We start from the raw sequence: 21,787 nt of genomic DNA, 5'->3' as shown, positions 1-21,787 counted from the left end.
TGAGCTTGTAGATAACGAGGAACCCGAGCCCCAACCTCCACCACCGGAGGAATGGAAACCTACGGAATCATGGGTTAATGGCCCAGAGATAGTCACAGCTCCAGCCTCCACACCCCTGCATCCCTGCATCCCGCAATACCCCATGGTCCTGAGCCAGTCAATCCTTTTAAGGAAACTAACTGTTCCACTTATTCAAAAAACCCATTTTTTGATATGTCCACTCAGAGCATCACAGTTCCTGTTTCCCCCATGATGCAGATGCTTCAACAAGCTAAGGCTGGGGGGGCAACCGAATTAATGGCTAGTATGCCTGCAATTTATCCTGTCAACATTAGCCAAATTCCTCCTAATCAGCAATATCCTCAGGGAGGGCAACAATTTGATCATGTTCCTTTAAGTTTTAAGGTAATTAAGGATTTGAAACAGGCTTGCATGCAGTATGTGTTAATTCCCCTTGTATGTTGGGATTGGTGTCTGGTTTAGCAAATTCAGAGCGACTCATTCCGTGGGACTGGGAGGTCCTAGGTCGCACAGTCCTAAGTGCTTCTAAATTTTTGCAATTTAGAACTTGGTGGGATAAAGACACAGATACAGGCCTGGCGTGATGCCGCCGTGAATCCTCCTGTGCCCATTACCATAGAACAACTTACCGGGCTGGACAAGGGTTTGGCCTACAGGTTCGGCTTCAGTACAATGATCGTGCAGTGTCATAGGTCAGATTGTGCTGCCTTAATGTCTGGGAGAAAAGAGCTACCCCAGGACGGGCTACACCCTCTTGTGTTCAAGTTAAAGAGTTCTAATGAGCCCTATGTAGATTTCGTGGCTCGACTAAAGGTTGTTATTACAAAAACTGTTTCTCAGGCAGGTTTACGCGATCTCCTCTTACAGCTGCTGGCTTTTGATAATGCTAGTAAGGAATGCCAACAAGCTTTATGCCCAGTGAAGGCTCAAGGAGGTGTTAATTTAACCGATTATTTAAAGGCCTGTCAAGATATTGGCTCAGAGATCTATAAAATGGGGTTACTGGCAGTGGCTATTCAAGGCACTGGACCTTACAAACAGTCCAAGTGTTTTCGCTGTGGCAAATTGGGACATTATACAAGGGATTGTCATAAAAAAATAAATAAATAAAAGGGATTGTCGACAGCTGAGTCGTAACAATTCCTGTGATCCACCTTGGCCACCAAAACGAAATACTAATGCTCCCCCCCACCAAGCAATAAAGGCTATTACTATGCACATCGATGTAGATCTAACTTCCTTAAGAATGGAGCTCCCCTGCCACCTCAGTCGGTCAGGGAAACGGGATAACAGGCCCTCCCCAGGGCCCGAATGTAAACAACATGGGGAATCAGATTCCACGTTGTTATCCTGTGAGCAGCGGGACTCATCAAGCAAATCTGTCCATAACCTCCTCCATGCCACACGAGGGAGCGCTGCATTAGATATTCCTGCTCCAGATTCTCTGGACCTCAAGACTTCCATGGGAATTTATATGCTTAAAATGGGATTTATGACACTTTTTCTTCAGGGTCCGTTGGCCTTATTGGATGAAGTAGTCTTATGTCCAAGGGAGTTCATGTCCACTTAGGAATTATAGATGCTGATTTTAAGGATGAAATTTTAGTAATGATTAGTACTTCTGTTCTTTATCGTGTCTTGGCAGGAGATCACATTGCTCAACTATTGTTGTTGCCTTACATTGCTTTGAATTCCAAGCCGACAGAACGACAGGGAGGGTTTGGATCTACCGGCAAACGGGGTACTTCGGCAAACATTTCTAAAGGACACAAGGCCTGAGCTGACCTTACAAATGAACAGAAAATAGTTTACTGGCCTGGTAGATTCAGGAACTGATGTCACCATCATTGCTTCTAAGTTCTGGCCTAAGAATTGGCCACTTTGACTTGTATCCGCAGTCTTCACGGGTGTAGGAAAAGCTACTGACTGATATCCAACAGAGCATTGAAATTTTTCTGTGTAAAGGGCCTGAAGGCCAGGCTGCTACTATCCATCCAGCCTTATATTACTGATAGAGCCATTAATCTGTGGGGAAGAGACCTATTAAGTCAATGAAGAGCATATGTTAATATTCCTTATGTTTCTCCTGCTGCAACCAATATTATGTCCAAAAATGAGTTAAAATCCATTAGAAGGGCTTGGACAAGAAAATGGGTGTACGGAGCCAATTACTGCCAAAATGCAGCCTCCTTATATGGGACTGGGATATCCTGCACAGAATTCAAATTTAGTGTAAGGGCCACTGTTTCTAAACAACGTTATGCCTTGCCATTAAAATGGTTAACAACTGTCCCAGTGTGGGTGGATCAGTGGCCCCTTCTCAAAGAGAAATTAGAGGCTTTAGAGCAATTAGTGCAAGAACAACTGGATGCAGGTCATATAGATATGTCCACCAGTCTATGGAATTCTCCTGTGTTTGTGATAAAGAAAAAATCTGGGAAATGGAGAATGTTGACTGACTTAAGGAAGGTAAACGAGTATGGGACCTTTGCAACCTGGGCTCCCATCCCCTACTATGATTTGTCAGAACTGGTCATTAATTATAGATTTGAAAGATTGTTTTTTCACAATTCTACTACAGCCAGATGATAGAGAAAAATTTGCTTTTTCTGTACCTTCATACAATCATATGGCTCCTGTGCAATGCTATCAATGGAAAGTGCTTCCAAAAGGTATGCTTAATAGCCCTACTATGTGTCAGCATTTTGTTAATCAGCTGCTTTCACAATTGCGTATTCAGTTCCCAAAAGCATTGATTAACCATTACATGAATGATATTCAAACGCCTACACAAGTAGAAGATCTTTATCTTTATTATTAGGCCCAAATACGGCCTAATAATAGGAGAGGAAAAGGTGCAAAACCAAGATCCCTTCCTTTATCTTGGTGTAAAAATTCACAAGGTAACCATCATTCCCCAAAAAGTACAGATTCACCGAGATAATTTGAAAACTTTAAATGATTTCCAGAAGTTACTAGGTGATATAAATTGGTTGTGACCTGCTTTGGGAATCCGACTTATACCTTATCTTTTCCAAACATTAGCCGTGATCCCAACCTTAACAGCCCTACCCAAAAAGCTGAATTAGCAGCCGTTATAGAATTGTTGCATCTTGTACCTGCTTCCCTCAATGTTGTGACAGATTCACTATATGTATGGTTCATAGTCCTAAATATTGAAACTGTACATATTGTTTCACAAAATGAATTACATTATCTGTTTTTGCATTTACAAGAATTAATACAGACGGCATAGGCAACATCCTTTATATATCACTCATACTTGCAGTCATTCTAAACTTCCTGGCCCATTAGCCTTAGGAAATTCCATTGCTGATGACTTATTACAAGGCACTTTACAGATGACACAACAGGAGCATATGCTTCACCATACTAATGCTCGAGGACTTGCCCATAGACACACTATAACACATGCTGAGTCAAAAGACATCGTTAGTGCCTGTCCTTCTTTCAAGCCCCTCACTGTGGCTCCATATACTTCTCGAGTGAATCCTCATAGACTATGGGCAAATGAACTTTGGCAATCTGATGTTACCCATATTCCTGCTTTTGGTAAGCTCTCTTATGTACATGTTACTGCGGATACCTTCTCCGGATATATCTGGGCCACAGCATGTACAGGAAAAAAGGCTATACATTAAAAGTGATAATGGCCCTGCATACATATCTCATAAGGTAGCCCGCTGCTTTGCAGCACAACAAATTACTCATCTTACTGGCATTCCCTGTAACCCTCAAGATCAAGGGATCATAGAACACACTCATCGGGTACTTAAAAACATGTTAATTAAACAAAAAGGGGGAGAAGAAGGACTTAGACTACGCCACGGGAACAATTACATCGTGCCTTATATACTTTAAATTTCTCGGACATACAAGTACCCCATACATATCCTGCTGCTAAGGTACACTGGCACAAGCAAAAGGTCACCCCTGTTCATCAGCCGGTATATTGGAAAGATGAGAAGGGACACTGGGAAAAGGGAGAGGTTGTTGTGTGGGGCAAAGGGTATGTTTATGTCTCTATGGATCAAGGCTACCAGTGGTTACCCAGTAGCCAGTTGAAACCCAGGAATAAGCCAATCCAAGTGACCTTGGTTAGACATAATCCCACCAGTCAAAGAGTTTCACAGAATGTCCATAGGGAAACTGATAATTTGTGCCTAACGCGCCATGCCCTCTCCTCAGGCGCACTAGGACTGCTCAGCCTCCTACCTGGGGACAAGTTAAGAGGTTAACACATGATGCTGAAAAATACTGATGCAGACTCGCAGCCCGCAAACCCCTGCTCACCTTTTCCTTGCGATGCTTGCGGTCATCACTACTACAGTAAACGCTGATAACTATACTTACTGGGCTTATATCCCTCATCCACCTCTCAATCAGGGCATAAATTGGTACGACTCCCCTGTGCCGGTATATACAAATGACACAGAATGGACACCTGGGCCATTTGACAGCAGAGGACTACATAGGCCAAATGAAGAAAGTCCTGTTATGGATAATTACACTATAGGGATCGAGTGTCCTCCTTACGTTTTGGTTACGGGCAACACTGCCTCAAGAGTAAGCCTCAAGTATGACTATCTATTATTAAAAATGGGACCCAACACAAACATATTTTCTTACTATCAGCCCATTCTCTGATTGACTCCAACCTTACAATTCAATGACACTCCTCCAATGCTTCTATCTTATGCTACTCGCACATTGTCAGAATGACAGATGCGTGACTTGGGACGTATATAGAAGGGAAATAGGGTGAGTTCTTTTAAATGCTTCTATGGAAGCGTCATTCATTAAAGCCCTATGGGCTCAGCTTGCCTTAAAAATTCGTTACAAAATCTACGATGGTGTGTTCATAATCAAACTATCAGCACCACTGCTAATGGCTCAATCGTTTGGCATGGTGGGGGAATTTCCGCACCCAGTCCTCATTTACAACGACTGTTACAGAAGCATATAGGGAAATTAACTGCCGCCCTCCACCCTTTACATACCTGGAAGGGCACATATTATAAAAACAGCTGCAGCAATATTTCTACTTTATCCTTCACAGTCAATAGTACCCAGTACATACGGGCTTGTGTCCGTTTGCCATACATACTACTGAAAGGACGGATAGTTTGGAATGATTCTGAGACCCTTATAACTTGTGTTAACTGCTCATTACACACCTGTCTTAACAATTCTATACCCTTTAATATGTCATCCAAAAGCCTGTATTTACTTAGAGCGTGCACTGGCCTGTGGCTGCTGGTTCACATGTCTCAACCATGGCAATATTCTCCAGAAATGTGTCTGATGGACCATCTGCAAGCAGAAATATGTGAGACTTTCAAAACAAATCCGGACATGTTATCCAGTTCTAAGATCTTAGAAAGTATACCAGAGGGATTGGGAAAATTAAACCCTAAAGAGCGTATTAGTATTTTTAATTTCTCTACTGCTATTCTGTTTGTATTAATATGCAGCGTATTTATCCTTGCATGTGCAGTCTGGTACCGGGGACAACAAGCCTGTCAATGTACCGACGGACACCTCAGGTTATACAATGTCCTCCTACAGTCCGTTGTATACAAACAAAAAGGGGGAGATGTTGGAGAACAAGAAGCTGGAGGCACCGTGAGAATGTCCTGAAGGAAAGGGATGGAGCAGCAGGAACTGAAAGCCGCCGGGACTGCACGTCCTCTCCAGAAGGATATCATACCGGCACCAGGCCAGGGATAAGAATGTTTTGTCTGGCGCCAGACGTACTCATGACCCAGTATGGAATACACTGCAGGTGCACGGCCTGTCAAGATGCCAAATACTATGTTGTACGTGCTTGCTGTCATCAGACAAATTGCAAAAATAAAAGAGGCTTGAGCCAGGGGACTGGTGCTTCGGGCTCCTGGAGAGTCTTAGCCCCCTGCTTCGTAATTCTCTCATCACTGCACCTTTAGGCCCCGTCTCTCTACAGTGCCCCCTCCCTCTGTCCCTCCCCCACTTGCACTCTCTCAAAAATAAATAAAACATTAAAAAAATTATAACAGCTGAAGATAAAGTACCAAGACCAGAAAATGCCCAGTGCCCACCCCACAACATGCCTGTGATCCTGTTCTGAGTCATCACCTCATATGACCAAATTAGGCCTGCCCCAGAGACTGGCCACACAGTGTGTAGCCCAGTGCTTGGCACACAGTAGAGTGGTATTCAGCAGTCCCCCAGTCTCAGAAAGCAGACTGGGGGCCCTGGGTTCCTTTCAGGGCAAGCAATCTGAAGATGCAGTGAAGACCAGTCACAAGGAGGCAGCAGTGCAGCTACCTGCCCTCTGGCCATCAAACCACAGGGTAGGGCCGTGGACAACCAGTCTGCCAACCTCCAGCCTCGGAGTGGGGCTAGTGTTGGCAAGACAGATCCCTTCTGAGCAGTCCAGGGTTGCTGGCAGGCTTCTGTGGAAGGGTTAATGCTGTGCAGAAAACCAAGGCAGAGCAATGGAACTGAATAAGTGAGAAGAGGAGGGAGGCCACACCTAAGAGGGCGTGGCAATGTGGCACACAAAGGGCTGGACGGCCTCTGCCCTGGTTGAGTTGGTTTTCACAGGGGCAGTCCCAGGGTTTGGCTGGGAGGGGAAACACATAACCGTCAGAGAAATAAAATAGCCTTATTTTATTATGTACATATTATATGTAAACAAACCACCCACTCTGAAAACATTAGGTTCTAGCTTTTCCCAGGGCCCTAAGAAACCTCATGGAGACTGTTCCTTCCCCAGAGAGGGGAGCGTGTATGTGCGTGTGTGTGTGCGTGTGTGACCTTTTGATTCCATGGGGTTTGGCCAGCCTCATCTAGCCACATGCCCCTTCTTGCCTTAAACCCTGGCTTCCAGTTTCTTTGGTCCAGGAGGAGGCCTCAGCCTGGGGCAGGCATAAGCCACTCACTCAACTTCCATCTTATTCTTCTGCAAAGAATCAATGAAGGCTTGCCACTCCACTGGGTAAAAACGCTTATAGACGTTGATCTTATTCCGAATCTGTTTCGGGGTATCTTGATAGTAATTCTTCTCATCCCGAGCCATAGCCTAAGAAAGGAGAAGGGCCACTTGAGGAGGGCTGGACAGGCACAGTTCAACCCCTAGTTCTGCCTGAGTTGGGTAAGCCACCTCATATCCCCGAGGTTCAGGTTCCTCACCTCAAAAACCATGGTATATGTGGGGAAATGGGTGCAAATGCCCTCGGGGACCAGGCAGGAGCTAGGGTCAGAGGAATAGCTAATGCTCCATCCACAGCCATTGATCCCACTTGGGCACCAGAGTCCAGTGCAGCCAGATTTTTCAATTTTTAAGAGAAGTCAAAAACGTGAATTTTTATTTGAAACCTCCTGTAATTAAAATAGCAACCAGTTCAAGTTCTTTAAAAATACCATGCAAACAAAACAGCATATCTGTGAGTGGGATATGAATCACAGGCCAGTCAGTCTATCCCAGCTATAAGCATCTGTCAATGAGATCAATTTCCTAAAGTCTCTCTTTCCTTTCTTTGTTTCAACTCAGTCTCAGGCAAGAGTCAAGAAGATCAGACCCCAAACTGTCCAGGGTACCTTCACAACAAACTCAAGTGGTTCTTCCCGTGGGACCCAAACCACTCACCTTATAGTCCTCGCCATGATTCTCCACCATGTAACGTACATAGTCAATGAGGTCTCGGGACAGCGTATTTCCTTTCTTTTCTGGGAGGCTGGCTTCTGCCTCCAGGTCTGGGGTGAGAGAAACCAAGAAACAGGAAAAGAGGTTTTGCCTCCTGTACTTTTTGGTAGCCCAGTCACTCTTTCACCTAATCCCAAACCATGGCCATCAGATGGGCTTTGCCTCTTCATCCCTAATTCGGTACTCTTCAGCCCCTTGGATCTCAGGCTGTGCCTATGACACAACCATCTATCAGTTTTACAACTACCTAAAAGGCAAGTCTTACCTCTTTGGGTCTAAGCTTGGTAACAGACAGGTACCAAACTAATAATCTCTACTTAGTAGCAGGTCCTGGGGACAGAAATGAAGATACATTGCCTACCAGAGGTTGGGACTCCCTTCCATCTCTAAAATTTCCTGAGAATTTCTTTTCTTTAAGTGTTACAACAATAATGTGAAATGGAAAGGTGTGAATGAGAACTAACGCCGCAGGAACCAGGGCCTGAGGCTGGGTCTCACTGGAACCTCACTGCTCTATGTAAGGTAAAAAGCCAAGCTGTGGAGGCAATTGTGGCTTCGCTTTTAAAACAGCTAAGCAAGGGGGCCTGGGTGGCTCTGTCGGTTAGGCATCCGACTTGGGCTCAAGTCATGGCCTCATGGTTCATGAGTTCAAGCCTGGCATCGGGCTTGCTGCTGTCAGCACAGAACCCACTTCAGATCCTCTGTCCCCCATTCTCTCCCCTGCTGATTCCCTCTCCTTTCTTTCAAAATAAATTTAAAAACTTAAAAAAAAAATAAAATAAAATCGTTAGGCAAACACTCCCCATTTCTCAATGTGAAAAATAGCTCACAGAAAGAAGGTGGTCAAATGTTATTCAAGGGTTAAATGCTAAATTGCTTATGGTCAAGAATATCTTTGACTTGGTTGCCAGGGGCAAGGTCGGGGTGGGGAGACAGGAACAAAGGGATTAGTTGTTTAATGGGTAGAGTTTCAGTTCTGAAGATGAAAAAGTTCTGGAAATCTGCTACATGACAAGATAAACATACTTAACATTACTGAGCTATACAATGAAAAAGGATTAAGATAGTAAACTTTATGTAGTATGTTTTTTACCATAATTTAAAAAAATTTTTTAGAGAATGAGAAGTAAAACTTTTTAAGATTAACTCTGACTACAATAAGTACACCTGGTTTTATTTATGCAATCCTGTGTACTAATTCTTATGAGAATCACTGATGAACTAATAATAGGAACTCAAGAATTCTCTATGTAATGTCTGGCCATTTAAAACCCTTTTACCTTAAAGGTGCCTCGTTAGCGCAGTAGGTAGTGCATCAGTCTCATAAAACCCTTTTACCTTCAGGAGAACTGTTAAAAATCTTGGACAGGTAAGAAGAAGGATGGGTGGAGAATTTCAGAGTATACCTGCTTCCCTGCAGATTTTACTCTGCTCTATTTTAATATTCAGCCTCTATAGGCTTAATATACATGAAATTGACTTGTCAATGAAAAGATTAAATGAGATGGTAGAATCTCTATAAAAATCTGTTTGTCCTTAAATTCATGACAAGCTGAACATGTGCCTGAGACTTAATGGTTTCTTTTCTATTCTCTTAAGGCACCTGGCTACATCCTCCCTGAACATCTCTGACCTCACTTCACACACTGGAGTTTAGTAAGTAGACTGAAAATGTCCCAGTTAGAGACGCAGTATTAACTTTGTGAACCCTGGACCAGTTCCCTTCTTCCCTCTGAACCTCAGTTTCTCCATCTGTAAAATGAAGACATCTGAGGCCCTTTTTAGCCCTGACTGTGCAGGATAGTGACCTAGAGGAATGTAACCAGCACTCACCATTTAGCACATAGGGTTTTCGCACAAGCTCCTTAGGCCTTTCCTCTACATCAATGTCCATGGCCTTCACCTGAAGAGAACAGAAGTTGTGAGACCAGTATACAAAGGATCCCAGATGAGGGAAAATTCTAGAGGTTCCTGCCCTGCTCACACAACTGCACTACCCACAAAAATCCCTACACAAGTTCAGGCAGGAAGAAATGACAGAGAGAACCATTGCCCCAGAGGCTTTATGGTTCCCAAAAGGGATTCAAGCAAGCAATTAATCTTTCTGTGCCTATCTATAAAATCAGCATAATATCCTTTGCCTACCTCACCTCATCTGTGCTGATCAAGTGAAACAATGCATATGAAAGCTCTTCATAATTTACACTGAGGAGCAGATGACTTTTTTTTTTTTTTTTAGATGACTTCTTTTCTATGAAGAGGAGCAACCTGACAGTGCTTAGCAATAGCCTCACATTTATTTGATCAAGAAACAGTAGTGCCATTTTACTCTGGCATGAAGGAATAAAAAGAAACCTGTCTAAAAGCAATGGGACAAAGAACCATAAAATACCTCGGAATAAACCTAACCAAAGATGTAAAAGACCTATATGCTGAAAACTAAAGAAAGCTTATGAAGGAAACTGAAGAAGACACAAAGAAATGGAAAAACATTCCATGCTCATGGATTGGAGGAATAAATATTGTTAAAATGTCAATACTACCCAAAGCAATCTACACATTCAATGCAATCCCAATCAAAATTGCACTGGCATTCTTCTCAAAGCTAGAACAAACAATCCTAAAATTTGTATGGAACCACAAAAGACCCCATACAGCCCAAGTAATATTGAAGAAAAACCAAAGCAGGAGACATCATAATCCCAGACTTTAGCCTCTACTACAAAGCTGTAATCAAGACAGTATGGTATTGGCACAAAAACAGACACATAGACCAATGGAATAGAATAGAGAACCCAGAATTGGACCCACAAATGTATGGCCAACTAATGTTTGACAAAGCAGGAAAGAGCATCCAGTGGAAAAAAGACAGTCTCTTTAGCAAATGTTGCTGGGAGAACTGGACAGCAACATGCAGAAGAATGAAACTAGACCACCTTCTTTACACCATACACAAAAATAAACTCAAAATAGACCTAAATGTGAGACAGGAAACCATCAAAACCCTGGAGGAGAAAGCAGGCCAACAACCTCTTTGACCTCAGCCGCAGCAATTTCTTACTCAACACGTTTCCAAAGGCAAGGGAATTAAAAGCAAAAATGAACTATTGGGACCTCATAAGGATAAAGCGCTTCTACACTGCAAAGGAAACAACCAACATAACTAAAAGACAACCGATGGAATGGGGAAAGATATTTGCAAATGACATCGGACAAAGGGCTAGTATCTATGAAGAACTTACCAAACTCAACACCCAAAAACCAAATAATCCAGTGAAGAAATGGGCAGAAGACATGAATAGACACTTTTCCAAAGAAGACATCCAGATGGTCAACAGACACATGAAAAGATGCTCAACGTCACTCAGCATCAGGGAAATACAAATCAAAGCCACAGTGAGATACCACCTCACACCGGTCAGAGTGGCTAAAATGAACAAATCGGGAAACTACAGACGCTGGTGAGGATGTGGGAAAACAGGAACCCTCGTGCACTGTTGGTGGGAATGCAAACTGGTGCAGCTGCTCTGGAAACAGTGTGGAGGTTCCTCAAAAAATTAAAAATAGAGCTACCATATGACCCAGCAATAGCAATGCTAGGAATTTACCCAAGGGACACAGGAGTGCTCATGTATAGGGGCACATGTACCCCAATGTTTACAGCAGCACTTTCAACAATAGCCAAATTATGGAAAGAGCCTAAATGTTCATCAACTGATGAATGGATAAAGAAGATGTGGTTTATGTATTCAATGGAATACTAGTTGGCAATGAGAAAGAATGAAATTGTGCCATTTGCAGCAATGTGGATGGAACTGGAAGGTATTATGCTGAGTGAAATAAGTCAGTCAGAGAAGGACAGATATCTTATGTTTTCATGCATATGTGAATCTTGAGAAATTGAACAGAAGACCATGGGAGAAGGGAAGGGGAAAAAAAGTAGACACCAACAGAGGAAGGGAGACTAGCCACAAGAGACTATTAAATACAGAGAACAAACTAAGGGGATGGGGAGGTGGGGGATAGGGAAAATGGATGATGGGCATTGAAGAGGGCACTTGTTGGGATGAGCAATGGGTGTTGTATTTGACCCAATTTGACAATTATATTCATACAAAATTTTTATATTCATAAAAAAATTTAAATTCATAAAAATTTATATTCATAAAAAAAATAAAAATAAAAGCAATGGGACAAATCCAAACAGCAAGCCCATTCATTAGGTTAACTATTGAGCACTAGTCACATCCTAAGAACCACTGGGGGTTTAATAGTGAACAAAGCACAAAATTGTCTCCAAGGAGATTATGCTGGGGTAAAGAGGCACAGACAATAAACAAATATATAAAATATCAAGTGTTTACAAGTGCTATGAATTAAAGCAGGGAAGAAACTACTGGGTAAAAAAGTGTGCCATTTTTGAAAGGGTGGTCCAGTAAAAGACCTATTTGGGAGAAGCTAATAAGGGAGCCTCAGACCAGGATGACTAGGGGAAGGTGTAAGGAAGAGGAAGTAAAGATCCCAAAATCTGAGGGAGCCCTTACTAGGAAAGTTAAGGGCAGAAAAAGATAAATTCTGGAAAACACCACTGAGATGACGAGGAACCCAAACAGGTTAATTTCGGAGGGAAAAATGAATGGAGAAGAAAAGAGGGAAGCTCCAACCCTGGTCCAACGTGTGCTGAGGAGTCTGAGCGTAGTGGTAAAGAGACATTCATCCACAGTCAGTGCAAGCTGCCCGAGTTGGCTGTGGGAAGGTCGCAAACCCAGGAAAAGCGTGAGCGTGGGAACAGACAGGATGAAGTTCTGAAACCCGGCTAAGTACGGCGGGAAGCAGGGGTCAAGGGCCGGGACTCTGCTATGTGAGTACCTTTCTCTTACGAAGGGGCACAGCCTTGTTGGGGTCCATAGCCAACCCCATCTCGGCCAGGTTCTGCCGCACGGATTTAGCGTGGTCCCAGGCATGTCGGATGTGGGAGCTACGGGCAAAGAAAGAAATCACGGAACCGTCATCTCGCAGGCCGTCTCACCAGAGGTCCCCCGCCTCCTAAACCCCGGGCCCCTCACCACTCGATCCGTGGCGCTGCTTTCCGTCGAGCATTTCGGTTCAGACGCTTCCGGTTAACATTGTAACCGAACTTCTGTCTCCTGGTCTTCCCCTTGGCCTTGGGCATTGCAGTGACCACCGCACCGGCAACTACAACTGGGCTCCTCTCACTCGCAGCACCTCGTGCAGCAGACTATTTCCGGCATATGCGCGCCAGGGCTGTGCAGGCTTTTTGGGAAACGTAGTTCTCCCCTTAGCGATATCGTGCAGTTTACCACGACTCCCAGAAGCCAATGAGCGGTTAGCGCCTGCGTACAATGCTCAGCAAATTCCTTTTCCCCGCCCTTTTCATGACCTCATCAGGAGGCGGGGTTTAGCGTCCCTATTTTCTCCTAAAGCTGTTGCGGGGACATGGCGGTTCCTGGCCCTGTGACTCCGGAGGCACCCTTTGAGCCATCACAGCCCCCGGTCATTGAGGGCTTTAGCCCCAGTGTCTACAGCACTCCAGAAAGCTTCAAAGAAAAATTCCTTCGCAAGACCCGCGAGAACCCGATGGTACCCATAGGTAAGCAGGTGTTGTAGGAACTGTAGACCGAGAGGATAGTGATGTCTGAGGGAATGAATTAGGGGAGGACCAGGAAAGCCAAGGGGGACCTGAGTGAGAGTGGACCAGAGTTGTGGCGAAGTGGCCGGGCGGTGAGGGGTGAATCTGATTGGAGCTGGGCGGGATTGGGGGTCGCTGAGGTGGGGCGAGCCCTATAACTAGGAGGACCCTACCTCGACCAAAGCCTCCCACTCGGCTCCACCCGCCTTCCCTCGGTCTCTCTTCTGAGCTCTCCACCCTCTGGTAGGGGATCCAAAGCGGGGAGAGGCCTACGGGGTCGAAACCTGCCACTCCGTACTTGCTTTGTCCCTTCCTCAGGCTGCCTGGGCACGGCGGCCGCCCTAACCTACGGCCTCTACTGCTTCCACCGGGGTCAGAGCCACCGATCTCAGCTTATGATGCGCACCCGGATCGCTGCCCAGGGCTTCACGGTCGCAGCCATCTTGCTGGGTCTGGCTGCATCTGCTATGAGGTCTCGATCCTGAGCCCGAGACTTGGCCTTGAAAGTTCCGCAGAGATCATTCCCAGCCCCAGGAGCAACCACCTGTCCTGTCACCTGACTTATTCCCTCATCTTCCCTGACAAGTCGGAGGAAGTGGCCAATTGTGTGACCGACACATGTTTTTTCAGGAATCTCAGATTGGGTTCAGTTTGGGTGTTGCATACTTCTATTTGTGCCTCACTTTCTCCACCTCCTACTTAATAAATTGATCCACTTGTAGTTTGGTGAATTCATTCCTTCTAACCCTCCAAAGTTTTTGGTCTTTGGTTTTAGGACAAAATTGTCTAAAGACTGCAGGGGCCCTTAGAAATCTTAATAGTTTAATTGTTCCCGAGCTTTCCTGGTAACGATCACCTGAGGAACTTGCTAAAAGTAGAAATTCCTTAGAGTGATGCTATTTGAAAAAAACTGATCTTTCTGTCAATTTTCAAACTTACAACAGAAAACCTTCGTTCAGACTAGGCCAACAGCTGTGGCCCTGTCCAAGGCAGAGGGCTCTGCTCTCCACTTTACTCCTCACCCCACTCTCACCTGAGAGCACCTAGGGCTCCACTGATCTATACCATCCCGGCTTGATTCTTGATGCATCTTACAGAAAAGGAAACTGAGGCTCAGAGAAGTAGCCTGGTAGAGTGGTAAGAACATAGTCACAAAGCTTGTCACTGGTTTGTGTACCTACTGTTTCAGGGTTAAGGAAGAAAGTAGGCTGGACCTAAGCAAACTCTAGAAGAGAGGCAACCTATGAGTTTTGCATTCATGTAAAATCTCACACAAGTATTCCTGGACTGTGGTCAGATCCAACCTGTTGATTTGGACCCAAGTTCCTAACATGTATGACTTCAATTTCATCACCATCTGCAAGCTACCGGAAGGGAAAAGAGGGAGTATAGAAGACATACCCACTTTTTGAGCCCCATAACACAATCTAAATTGCAAAATGGAGGAGTATATGACTAGGGCCTACTAAGTTTCTTGTTCCCATCATGGTCTCTCAGTTGTAAGGCAAAGATTATAAATTTAAAGCTATATGTTGTGGTGACCCTTGCCTCAAGATTCAAGGAATCAATGTGGAGTAGTGAGGACTATGGCACTTTTAAAGATGAAGGCCACCATTTTTAGTGGTTGGTGGTATTGTGTTCCCCTAAAAAAGATATGTTGAAGTCCTAACCCAGTATCTCAGAATGTGATCTTATTTGGAAATAGGGTCTTTACTGATAATTAAGTTGAACTGAGGTCATTGCAGTAGGCCTTAATCCATTCTGATTGACATTGTTATGAAAGGAGAAATTTGGACAGAAAGACAATGCATAGATGATACGAAGATGAACTCAGGGCTGTAGTGATGCACCTACAAGTCAAAGAATACCTGAGGCTGCCAGAAGCTGGGAGGGAAGCCTGCACAGATCCTTCCCTAGTGCCTTCCGATGGACCATGGCCCTGCTGACACCTTGATTTTGGACTTTGGACATCCAGAATGGTGAGACAATAAATGTGTGTTCTAAGCCATACACTGCAGTACTTTGTAATGGCAACTCTAGGAAACTAATACAGTTGGTAGTTACTCAAATCTTTTTAAACATTGTGCAGGTCACAATGGCTTAAGCATAGCTTGTTTGCAACCTCGGCTGAAGAGGAAGAATGTATGGTCACTGATTATTTATCCCAGATCTACAGAGGGGCACAGCTGAAGGAGAGAGAGCAGTGAGCCTTCCCCATCTAGAGGGTACTGGCCAAACCCAAGACAAGAGTCTGGCAGCAGCCACCTTCACCAGCCTCTCACCCAGGTTTAGAGGGAGCTACCACCGGGAACTTCTGGTCTTGCCTCTTCCCTCCCACTTGAAGCTTCTTACTTTCTGGGAGCCTTGGTGTCCATGGCTATATCAAGACAACAAGAGAATCCCTATCTCACAGGCTTGTTCAAGAATCAGCAAGGATCAAGGTTGCAAAAGCATTCCATTAGAGGTTGTCTTTCCTCCTGGAGAGGGAGGCAGCAGACATACAAGTTGGGACACCCACTTCCAGCTGGGAGGGGTTCTGGGGGAATAGCCTCACCTTGTCTCAAGGCCATGAAGCTGGGAAAGTTCTAAGCACAAACTGAGCCCTGACACCAGTTATGGCTTCCGGAGAAATGAGAATGATAATAAATAAGTGTAAAAAGAGTTAACAACACACCCTTTAAGCCAAGAAAAAAAAAATACGTCAGGAGGGACAGTCACAATTTTGTGGACTGAGAGGAGGTGTGAAGGGCTGGGCCACAGGGCTAGGAGGAAATGGGGTGAGAGGGGTGAGGGTTCCCTTCCCAGCCCCGGGAGATGGGGAGGAACGGAATAGGCTATGTGTAGCAGCTGCTGGAGGTGCTGCCCCCGCTGTCTGAAGCAGCTGCTCCTCCTGTGCCCAGGCCCAGCCCATGCTTTGTGGCCATGCTTGTAACAGGCACCTAGCGGGACAGCGGCGTCTGCTTCAGGGACATGAGCACTGAGCGCAGGCGGGACACGTCTTTGCACTGCTTGCTGCTCTTGGGGTTGAAATCACACAGCTGAGCCACCTTCTCCCATTCTGTGCCTGGGGTCTCCTCCTTGGATTCCTTCACGAAAGCCTCCTCAGATGCCCTGCAGGTGGAGAAAAGACAGAGATTTCATTGCTGTCTGTCTTTCCCCTGAATCAGTGATGCTGTGCTCCCATTGAGTAAGCTGCTTTGCCCAGCCTACTCTTGGGTCCTCTGTCCAGAGTTAGCCCTGTGTCCTATGCTCTCAGGTCCCCAGAAGCAGCCTTGGCATCAAAGGAAGCCTACTTTGGTCCTGCCTCAGGGCCTTTGTACTTGGCTGTCACCTCTTCCTGGAATGCTTTCCCCTATACCTGCTCGTGGCTTGTAGCTTCTTTTCATTCAGGTCTGAGTACAGGCCTCACCTCCTCAGCAAAAGTTCCCAACTGGGGCGCCTGAGTGGCTCAGTCAGTTAAGCGTCTGACTCTTGATTTCAGCTCAGGTCATGATCTCCCGGTTCGTGAGTTGGAGCCCTGCATCAGGCTTTGTGCTGACAGTGCGGAGACTGCTTGGGATTCTTTCTCTCCCTGCCTCTCTGCCTCTCCCCTACTCACTCATTCTCTCTCAAAATAATAAAATAAAATAAAATTAAATAAAATAAAATTAAATTAAATTAAATTAAATAAAATAAAATATAAAAATATAAAAAAAATAAAATAAAATAAAATAAAATTAAAAAATAATAAAAAAATAAAAGTTGTTGGGAATCCCAACAACTAAAGAACCTTGGAGGCACTAGTGTAGTACCTCAGCTATTTTAAACATTTCCAAAACCTTGACAGAGGTAGGACATTGACTAACCACCTTACTAACTGGTTCAGCATTGCCTCTATGTCCTATGGACCCAATAAGTATTCCCCCAGAAAAGCATTCTGGTCAAATACACATAGAAAATTTAGTTAAAGAGGATCTTAAAAGCGAGACTTTCAAAGCCTTGAATGTACTGATGTTTATCCTGAACCTCTAAGGTGGAGTATAAGATGCAGATAGAATCTACCACATTCCAAGCATATTTGACTATAGAGCTCTTTTTAGCCCAGAATGACTTATCTCCATGGAACCACAGCCTGGGGAATACTCCATTGGAGTCTTTGCTTTTGGTTGGAATCAAGTTAGGATGAAAACTGGTGGTTTTTTCATCAGAAGTTCTGGTGGACAGTTCTAGAAGCCACTGATTAAGGAACGTGGAGAAACAAAGTACAGTAAATACAGTGCAGTGGACAAAACCCAAATGTGGGAATCTAAGAAAAGAACAATAACTGATCTCCAGTGGAGAGGGCTGGGTCTATGTCTTATTTGGCAAGCAAGGGTCCCTGGAAATCCCCATTCCCCTCATGGCCCCTTCTGTATCTCAAGCAGGATCAGTTCTGCACATGTCAGGCAGGGAGCTCTTAGGTGATGCCTACAGGCTGTGCCAAGAATGAGCTGGCCCTGGATTAGGTGACGTGGCCCCTCCCTAGTGATCTTCCTTTCCTTCCATGTACTCATTTCCTTACCTATAAAGTGAGAATCAGCCTCCACCTTGCTGATCTGTCTCACTGGCCTGAGAATCTAACAAAGTGGTGAGTGTGTGCAGACTTGGAGAAAGGCTATATGAGGTTGGATGACCAGTGGGGCTGAGGCGTGCTGTCTTAGGAGCTGTCCCTTCTAGGTCAAGAGGCTCTCCTCTAACCTTGCTGTTCAAAGTGTGGTGCATGGTCCAGCAGCATTGGCATCACCATGGGGCTTGTTAGAAATGCAGAATCAGGGGCGCCTGGGTGGCTCAGTCGGTTAAGCGTCCGACTTCGGCTCAGGTCACGATCTCGCGGTCCGTGAGTTCGAGCCCCGCGAGTTCGAGCCCCGCATCGGGCTCTGTGCTGACAGCTCAGAGCCTGGAGCCTGTTTCCAATTCTGTGTCTCCCTCTCTCTGACCCTCCCCCGTTCATGCTCTGTCTCTCTCTGTCTCAAAACTAAATAAACGTTAAAAAAAAAATTTAAAAAAAAGAAATGCAGAATCATGGCCTCACCTCAGTCCTACTGAATTGGAATCTCCCTCCAACAGATCCCTCAATGATTCATAGGCACAGAAAAGTCTGAGAAACACTGATCTAGACTCTTCCTCTCTTCAGGAGCCCCCTGGGCGCTATTTCCTCAAGTGCAAAAAGAACACTCAACCACTTGTATATTCCCCAGCACCCATGCCCCTGTCATCCCACTCTTCTGTTTGAAACCTATGGATCCTGCTTTTAGGATCAAGTCCCAGCTTATACATCTGGCACAACAGGCATTTTGCAACTAGCCCCAAGCTGACCTCCCGTCCTCAGCTCCCACCCATCCATCCCCACAGCCCCAGCACTCCACTCATGGAGGCTGCCCTTGTCCTCTTCTAGCACATCCCTTCCTTCTCATACTGAAGGTCCCGCATCTCTGAAGCCGCTCCCCCAGCAGACGGTGGCTCCTGGAGCTCAGTGTGCCCTTCCATACCGCCCTTATGACAACACCCTCCTGACCATGAGCAACTTGGGGGGACAGGCTGTGCCTTATTCCTGTTTGAACAGAGACTGGCACTGGGCGAGTCCCAGTAAAAACTGGCTGAAAAACAGGTTGTTTCTCAGGTGGGTCCTGTGCTCTGTGAGAGAAGCGTTAGCCCAGACAGCATCAGAGGCCTGCCGAGGGTGAACCCAGAATGAGGAACAGCAAATACTGGCACACACGCACGTGGCAGACATCACACATTCATCACTGCTTTTCCTTTAGCTTCAACATCCCCAACACATCTTCCAGACTGTCACTACCAATCATTTGGGGGTGACATGAGAGGAAGCCTCTGCCATCTCAGGTCTAGATTAATCACAGTCCTAACTAGACTCCAAAGGGGAACATGTGAGAGGGGCCCTGGGTGGTCTAGGCAGGGTCTTGTCGCCAAACTTGGGCCGAAGTTTTGAGGAGGAGCAGTGCACTTGGGGGCAGGAGGAGAGAATGGGAGTGTTCCTGGGAGCATCTCTTCTTTATGCTTCTGACAGTCCAAGTTTGGTTCAACAGAAGACTCCACCCCACCTCCCAGCCCTAAGAGGCCTCTCAGAGGGAGGGAGTTTGACTGTTTGCATTTGCCCCTCCCACCATTTGCCTGTCCCCGCTGGGATGGCCCGTGCATTCTTTCTCTGCTTAGATTTAGCAAAGCTGCCTCCAGGCAGAATAGATGCTCAATAAACATTTGCCGCAGGGATAGAGGAGAAGGTCTGTGCCTGCACTAGCCCTGGAGTGCCACCTGCTCTGGTCATTGCCACCCCCACCTCATTTATACCCCACAAGCAGGAGACTCAAGAAACCGTGGCAGCCCCACAAGGGGTCCCTCGCCCTCTCCCGGTCCCTGACAGAGGAGCGAAGAAGACACGTACACATAGCCGATGATATCAGCATCTGGCTGCTGGTAGAATGCTTTGTCAGCGATCCTTGAGAGAGAAGGGTTAGGTGGGGGAAGACAGATGGCAAGACAGACAGGCAGAGGGTTAAAGAGAAAGGGAGACAGCGTTAGTACCTCCAGTTGGAGCGTGTTAGGAAGCACAGTTCTGTAACGCTTGGCAACTATCCACAACCCGGAGAGGAGAGCAGGGATCCTCCACCGGCCTGAGTGCCTCTTCTAAAACTGTGCCGATCGTATTACTTGTCCTGTTCACAAATCTTCGGTGGCTCCTCACTACCCCATCTATCCAGCCCTGTTATTGGAGGCCCTTCACCCGTGACCCCTCCTTCCTGTCTTCCCTCCTACCACTCCCTGACTCCCTGGTGCCTGAGACACAACATCCTTTCTTTCATACTATGCTGTTCCCTGATCTAGAATACCCTCTCCCAATGCTGCCCTCTTTTCCCTAATGAACTTGTAGTCATCCTCCCAAGCCCAGGTCCTCAGACACAGAGGTCTCTCCCCCACCCACAGCCCTTGCTTCCATGGCCTTCTTGCAGAGAGCTGTACTGTTGAGTTCACCTGCACATGTGTGCTTGTCTCCTCTGAGCTCTTCCAGGATACCGACGGGGTCCTCAGCTCCGTTTCCCCAGGGCCCAACCCAGAGCCTGGCGTGCAGCAGCTTCTTGAACAGAAGTGCGGCAGCTTCCCAGAGCCAGCCTTTCCTTTCTGGGCAGGCCAAGTACCTTGAAGGACACAGCCTCAAAGGCAGAGCTGCTGGCCAGAGTCTCAGAAGTGGTCTGAGACCATGTCCATGCAGGTGCTCTCTGGTGGGCATCCACTGCCTGCCTGCCCAGCATCCATCCGCCCCTTCCAGGAAGGGCCCCTGATTGTCTTTTGCAGGATCAGGCTGGCCCCACTTCAGTCCCTGTGGTTTGGGTGAGACTGACCCCATGCACACTATCGCTGGACTATCAGGGTCCCTCCCCCGGCACAGTCACTGGGCCTGGAATGGGCACAGGACCCACACCAAACCAATGAGGGTCAGGTTGAGGATTTCAGCTGAGCTATTGGGAGCAAGATGCTATTTTCACTGAAGTTGCCAAGAGAATGGCAGAAGCCTGGAGCTTCTGGTGGCCATCTTTCTGCCCCATCCCGGGACAAGAGGGGAATGCCGCATGGAGAGACGGTAAAAGTGAGCACCAGTCCACTTTGTCTGAGCCCCTGAGCCTAGTGTACCTGGAGTCCCACCCCAGCCCTTTCAGTTACACGAGCCACTAACTTCCTTTTATTCTTCAGCCTCTCTGGGTTGAAGTGTTGCCGTTTCTACAGGCAGTAAAATCCTCTACCCAGGTTGGTTCTTCACTCCCAGCCAGGCCTGTGCTCCCTGTGACGCTAACTGCTGGGCCCCGGACAGTCTGGCTCCCATGCCAGGGTCCTGGGACCTCTTCTGCTGACGGCAGAACTTGCTTCTCTCTGTTGTGGTAAGATGACAGTTCAACAGTGTACCACCTCTGAAGGACTCTGAACTCCACAGGCAGCTGAGGAAGCAGCCCTGAAGGTTTCTGCTTCTACTTCCTCTATGTTCTTGCCACTAAATCGCCATCCTCAAGACAATTCCCATCCCATAACTTGTCTCACTATCCCCATGGCTGGCTTCATGTCCCCACAGCCCCCTCCTGTCTCCATAAATCCTCTCATGTCCCCACAGCCCCCTCGTGTCTTCACAGCCCCCTTGTGTCCCCACAGCCCCCTCATGTCCCCACAGTCCCCTCAGGTCCTCACAGCCCCCTCATGTCCCCACAGCCCCCTCAAGTCCCCACAGTCCCCTCGTGTTCCCACAGCCCCCTCATGTCCTCACAGCCCCCTCATGTCCCCACAGTCCCCTCGTGTCCCCACAGCCCTGTATACCCACGGTCCCCTTGTGTCCCCACAGTCCCTGCATGTCCCCACAGTCCCCTCGTGTCCCCACAGTCCCCTCA

General features: G+C 46.5%; 3 protein-coding genes across 4 annotated transcripts in view; 1 reads left to right on the top strand and 2 right to left on the bottom strand.

Moving 5' to 3' along the window:
- Window positions 1-6,678: 6,678 nt before the first annotated feature.
- NOP16 (NOP16 nucleolar protein) lies at window positions 6,679-13,045 on the bottom strand. The gene is made up of 5 exons (XM_049648657.1): window positions 12,796-13,045; window positions 12,599-12,707; window positions 9,563-9,632; window positions 7,673-7,779; window positions 6,679-7,105 (listed from the first exon to the last, which is right to left on the bottom strand). Exons 1-5 carry the CDS (start codon window positions 12,900-12,902, stop codon window positions 6,962-6,964), a joined length of 537 nt encoding a protein of 178 aa, XP_049504614.1. The 5' UTR covers window positions 12,903-13,045; the 3' UTR covers window positions 6,679-6,961.
- An 82-nt stretch (window positions 13,046-13,127) lies between these two features.
- Window positions 13,128-14,100, top strand: HIGD2A (HIG1 hypoxia inducible domain family member 2A). The gene is made up of 2 exons (XM_049648662.1): window positions 13,128-13,340; window positions 13,698-14,100. Exons 1-2 carry the CDS (start codon window positions 13,187-13,189, stop codon window positions 13,862-13,864), a joined length of 321 nt encoding a protein of 106 aa, XP_049504619.1. The 5' UTR covers window positions 13,128-13,186; the 3' UTR covers window positions 13,865-14,100.
- Window positions 14,101-16,041: 1,941 nt separating this feature from the next.
- CLTB (clathrin light chain B) overlaps window positions 16,042-21,787 on the bottom strand; it is a 20,652-nt gene continuing 14,906 nt past the window's right edge. Inside the window, exons 5-6 of one of the 2 annotated variants that reach the window (XM_049648648.1) lie at window positions 19,801-19,854; window positions 16,042-16,490 (exon numbers count right to left, since the gene is read on the bottom strand). In XM_049648648.1, coding sequence (XP_049504605.1) covers window positions 16,319-16,490; window positions 19,801-19,854 — 226 coding nt within the window. In that variant the 3' untranslated portion in view covers window positions 16,042-16,318. The remainder of the gene's footprint in view (window positions 16,491-19,800; window positions 19,855-21,787) is intronic. The other variant, XM_049648650.1, reaches the window with a different exon arrangement.

This window comes from Panthera uncia (genome assembly GCF_023721935.1).
Source record: "Panthera uncia isolate 11264 chromosome A1 unlocalized genomic scaffold, Puncia_PCG_1.0 HiC_scaffold_17, whole genome shotgun sequence".
Taxonomy (NCBI): Eukaryota; Metazoa; Chordata; class Mammalia; order Carnivora; family Felidae; genus Panthera; species Panthera uncia.
The sequence above is the reverse complement of the archived record's forward strand: the minus strand, read 5'-3'. Positions and strand labels throughout refer to the sequence as shown.